We start from the raw sequence: 5035 nt of genomic DNA on the forward strand, positions 1-5035 counted from the left end.
CCCCGCCCCGGGCAGCACCCGCCTCCGCCTTGGAGAATGGCACTTTCCCAGGGTGACCTGGCCACAAAGAGGGTCTGAGACCCGAGACAGCAGGAGGTGGCCTCGCCCTGGGGTCGCCTGCATCCCGAGAGAGATAAGTGTGGCTGCTTAGCTCCCAGTTTCTTGGAGTCGGCCAAGCTCCCCGACGAAGGTCCGGAAAGTTCACCTTCGGCATAACTGAGTCAGCCTGCTTCTCACTCCTTAGCACTCACAGGGGAGAAGCTGCCCAGCCCGACAAGACCGAGGAGGGAGGCCCACCCGGCAGGGAATTCAGGGTGATGGACTGACTGACGCCAGGAAAGGGTCCGCGCCAGCAGGACCCGGCACCGAGGGTTTGACTGCAGCTGTCTCCAGGTCCACACTCAGGCATGGCGTGGAGAGGAGACAGCGCCCTGCCCCAGGCTGCCCCACGCACATCACAGAGCCGCCCACCCTCCTGGCCAATAGCCACACGCATCCCTTCCCTCCGACTTTATTTCAGAAAGGCCCTGTCCACGCCATGCCCCTTGTCTAACAGAGGACACCATCGAGGGGGGTTCAAGTTAATCAAGGAATCCCTCCATGTGCTAAAGTCGGGTCACGCTGTCAGATGCAGCCCAGATCGTGACACAGATGCCATGAGGTCACGGGTGTGGATGGGGCCTCGCCAGCACCATAGGGAAGGGGAAAGCCGTGCCTTCCTGGAAGGCCCAGGTCCCTCCTCAGAAGGCCAGAGGCTCCCGAGAGCCTTGGCGTTCTCACACACGGGCTTTCTGCCATCAGTGCCAGGTCAGCTGGCATCAACGGGTCAAGTGCAGGCAGGGAGAATGCGTCCCCACAGACCCATCGTGACTATGGACAGCATCTGGAAGCCTCTGGCTGCAGCCCTAATGGCTGTTCCCGCCCCATTCACACCACACACATGCACACAGTCTCCCAACGATGACACTTAACACAGCACACCCAAGACTGCCAGGCCCACATAGTGCAGAATGTTCATTCTTTTTAAATTTTGTTTTCTGTAGAGTTGGGGTCTTGCTCTGTTGTCCAGACTGGTCTTGAACTCCTGGCCTCAAGCCGTCCTCCCACCTCAGCCTCCCAAAGTGCTGGCATTACAGGTGTCAGGCCCCGCACCCAGCAGAATGTTCATTCTTTAACTGTGTGGCAAAGCCAAGATATCCCACCATTCTGATTTTTTTAAAAAAAGGAAACCAGTGTCCACAAACCACTAATTTATGTTATTACATTTTCCCTGCAGAAGATGGCAAAGCCGGAGATGGGGGAGTCACATTTCAGCCACTGGCACCTCCCTAAGGACAGACCCTTCCCCTCCTACCAACATCCTCAGCTCTGCAGCCCGATCACAGCTAGCCTGGACTGCTGGCATGCCCGTGGGCCGACACCAGGGCCGTGGTCCAGGAGGTAGGAGAGAAGGTCACTGATCTACACCCACGTGGCTGGGCGATGCCCACGGACCTGCCCAAGCTGTCCCCACAAAGCCAGCCTCGGGGCATGGGAAGAGCGTGAGCCTGGGTGTGCCCAACTGCTATGCCCAAGATTCTGCCCTGAGAGGGGCTGCCTGGGACGGGAGGGTCTCCAGCCTCCCAGTCTCCCTGTCTCGGCCAACATGCTCATGCTAATTTTATTTAGGATCTGGAAAATAGAAAGCTGTGGATGTGGTGGCAAGGGGGGTGCAGGGAGGAGGGGTCCTTGGGCATCGACCCAAGGTCACAGGCTCCAGGCTGTGGCCAGAAGTGGAAACACCAGCAGGAGCGCCATCCCCATGAGGGTGGGCCTGCTGTTGTCTGAGTTGCAGAGGTCGCGCTGGCAGCAGCTGTATTCCAGCTGGTTCTCACCCAGGAGAGTGGACAGACGGTTGAAGCTGCAGTCGTCAAGCTTCCAGCACTGGTGGTATACGCGCGAGCCTGTGGGGACACTTGCATGAGGCCAGGCAGCCCTGTCCTGCCTCTGCCCTCCGTCCTGCTCAGAGTCTCTCCTGGGGACAGAGAGACCCAGGCAGAGCATGGCCAGGCAGGCTGCGAGGGCCTCCCAGCGAGCATCTCTTAGCCACCCGGGTCCATCGGCTGTGCAGCGGAGCCCAGAGGCGGCGCCTGGCATGAACACGCGTAAGAGGGGCCTCGGGAAAGGTCTGCTAAGAGTACAGAGCACGCCCCCCACCGGCACATCCGCTTCTAGGGCTGACCCTGTGAAGTCACTGTATGAGAGTTTAGCTGACCACTCATGAACGGTCACCACAGGACTAGCTGCAGGGCAGGAAGCTGGACAGGATGGGCCTCCCGTGCTCAGGCCTCGCCAGCGTCTGGGGCTGGCTGCGTCTGGGGTTTCGGCCACCCTCACGGGCACGCCTCATCGGTGTCTGACCATTTGCTCCTCCCTGATTCAGACAGGAAATTTTGGGACTGGCGAGCTGGAGAAAGCCCTTGGCTCTGACCTCCCTGCCTCCCCCACCAAGGTATGCATTTCATCACCAAGACACAGAGGCAGCCAGGCAGGCCGGCCAGAGCTCCTCCTGGCTCCTCTGATGTGTGTTCAGCACCAGAGTCACTGTGACTGGCCCGCTTGGAACTTGTGCCCTTTGTAGGGTGGAGCCCAAGAAAATAGTCGGTCAAGGGCAGGAGCCAGGTCTTCATGCTCAGATGGGTGGGGCCGGCCGCAGGCCCTTCGGGAGGGAGTGCTGGGCCCTCCACACCGTCCACACAGACAGTGGGTGGGCACGGTCCTCACGGGCGCCAGGTGCTGCCCCGGAACCAGGCGCCTCGCTGGGACGTCCAGCAGCGCTTGATGTTCCTGTCTTCTTGGGCAGGCTGACCCCAAATTTTCATTGCCTACTGAGGGATGGGCCCTCTTTTCCGTGGGTCTTCTGAGCCTGCGGGCCTCCAGGGCCTGAGTCCATCTGGACGCTTGCCACTCCCGAGGTGACACTGGAGAGGCCGTGTGGAGGGGGCGGGGGAGACACCCCAAAAACCGCCAGCCTAGGGTTCACCGTGCACACTGGGACCCTGGAATCGCCTCATGGGCATAGGATGTTCAGGCCGGGAGCACACCATGGAGCAGAGGGCTGGCCTAGGCTCCTTTTCCACAGGGTGTGTGGGGGTGGCCCCTCCTCGCCCAACTGGCTTGGAAGGTACAGAGCATGCAGGACTGTGCCTGTCAGCGCCCTGCTCCCACGAGCACCTTGTTCGGGCCCTGGGTTGTGGGACTGCGGGGGCTTCTCTGGGGACACCCTTCCTGGCCTGCTCACCTGCCTGTCCTCTGAGCTTAGCTGGAGCTCCGAAGGACGCTGCACAGACCAGACACTGCACACAGGAGACAGAGGTCTATGGAAGACCTCTTGGGGCAGCCACACAGGCCCGACACAGGACTTGCTGTGTGTCCCCAGTGCAGGCACACATGGGCGCTCACAGTCTCAGGAGGCCCTGCTGTGAGGCTGTCAGTGTGTTGGGGACAGACACGTTTCCATGTGTAAGCCCCGAGTTGGTGGCTGGACTGCAGTCCATGGCTCAGCCTGAGCCCTGGTTTCCTTATCTGTCACAGGGGGTACAAGACCACCCTGAGAGGCAGGCGAGAAGTGTGCAGCTGAACACGCATGGACAGTGCTCAGGCCGAACAGGCAACGGGCGTGGACCAGTGGTGGCTGCTGGCTGCTGAGGGTTGGAGGTACCCTTTCCTCCTGGCCCAAGACCCCGTGCCGCAAAGGAGCAAGGAGGGGGACGGGGCGGTGCTTACCAGCTTTGGCAAGGAGACACGAGTCAAAGTTGGCAGAGCAGTTGGTGACGGAGGTGCAGGAGGGCACCGGGTTGATGCAGCTGTAGCACTTCAGGCTGTCACCTGGGGGAACAAAGCTGTCAGGATTCGGCAGCATGGACGGCCCATAGCCCTGCTCTGACGGGGCTGCCGGCCACATCCCTGAGTGCCAACGTGGTCCCACCACTCCAGCAGTGCCTCCTGGACCCTGACGCTGGTGCAAAGGAAACATCCACGTTTCAAAATCCAGCCAGCCGCATGCGGTGGCTCACACCATCATCCCAGCCCTTTGGGAAGCAGAGGCAAGAGGATTGCTTGAGCTCAGGGGTTCTAGACCAGCCTGGGCAACGTCGCAAGACCTCATCTCTGCAATAAAACAAAAAATCAGCCGGGCGTGGTGGCACGTGCCTGTGGTTCCAGTTACTTGGAAGGCTCTGGTGGAAGGATCACCTGAGCCCAAAGGTTGAGGTCGAGGTTGCGGTGGCTGTGAGCATGCCTCTGCACTCCAGCCTGGGCAACAGAGTGAGACTCCAAGTCAAAAAAAAAAAAAGAAGGAAAAAACCCAAACAAACCCACTCATCTGTATGATGCAGAAGCTTCCTCCTGTCTCCTGCCAAGAAGAGATAAGCGCACACCATGAAGCCATGTTGGAAGGAAGATATGCAGAGAGTGGGCAGTGTCCCAGGAGCGCGGCCCAGGCAGCGGTGGCCAAGCTCAGGTCAGTCACATTCAGAGGATGGACTTGGCGGTACCCACCGTGGGAAAAGACACTTCCAAAGATGAAACACGGACACACTCATGGCAGGTTGGCACAGACAGACGGATGCCTGCAGCTGATCTGAGGATGGGGAGTGGTCATTCTGCACCCCAATCGAGCAGCACGTGCTTCCCCTCAAAAAGAATTCTATCCCTTTCATTAGGGGACGGGGAGTGTATATTTGTACTCGATTACTACATGGTGAATTTTGTCAACTGAAAACGTGGTAGGGCACGGTGGCTCACGCCTGTAATCCCAGCACTTTGGGAGGCCGAGGCGGGAGGGTCTCTTGAGCCCAGGAGTTGAGACCAGCCTGGGCAACAAGCGAGAGCCCGCCTTTAAAAATAAGAAAATCGGCTGGGCTCGGTGACTCAGCCTGTAATCCTGCGCTTTGGGAGGCTGAGGTTGAGTGGATTGCCTGAGCCTGTGGGTTCTAGACCTGCCTGGGCAACTTGGTGAGACCTCATCTCTACAATAAATCAAAAATTAGCCAGG

The 5035-nt window shown here is 59.3% G+C and overlaps 1 protein-coding gene across 2 annotated transcripts in view; it reads right to left on the bottom strand.

Moving 5' to 3' along the window:
* Window positions 1-1235: 1235 nt before the first annotated feature.
* CD59 (CD59 molecule (CD59 blood group)) overlaps window positions 1236-5035 on the bottom strand; it is a 14121-nt gene continuing 10321 nt past the window's right edge. For both annotated transcript variants that reach the window (XM_021715175.1, XM_021715173.1), the window contains exons 3-4: window positions 3766-3867; window positions 1236-1943 (exon numbers count right to left, since the gene is read on the bottom strand). In XM_021715175.1, coding sequence (XP_021570850.1) covers window positions 1747-1943; window positions 3766-3867 — 299 coding nt within the window. In that variant the 3' untranslated portion in view covers window positions 1236-1746. The remainder of the gene's footprint in view (window positions 1944-3765; window positions 3868-5035) is intronic.

This window comes from Carlito syrichta, unplaced genomic scaffold, assembly GCF_000164805.1.
Source record: "Carlito syrichta isolate Samal-C Ts95f unplaced genomic scaffold, Tarsius_syrichta-2.0.1 Scaffold99398, whole genome shotgun sequence".
NCBI lineage: Eukaryota > Metazoa > Chordata > Mammalia > Primates > Tarsiidae > Carlito > Carlito syrichta.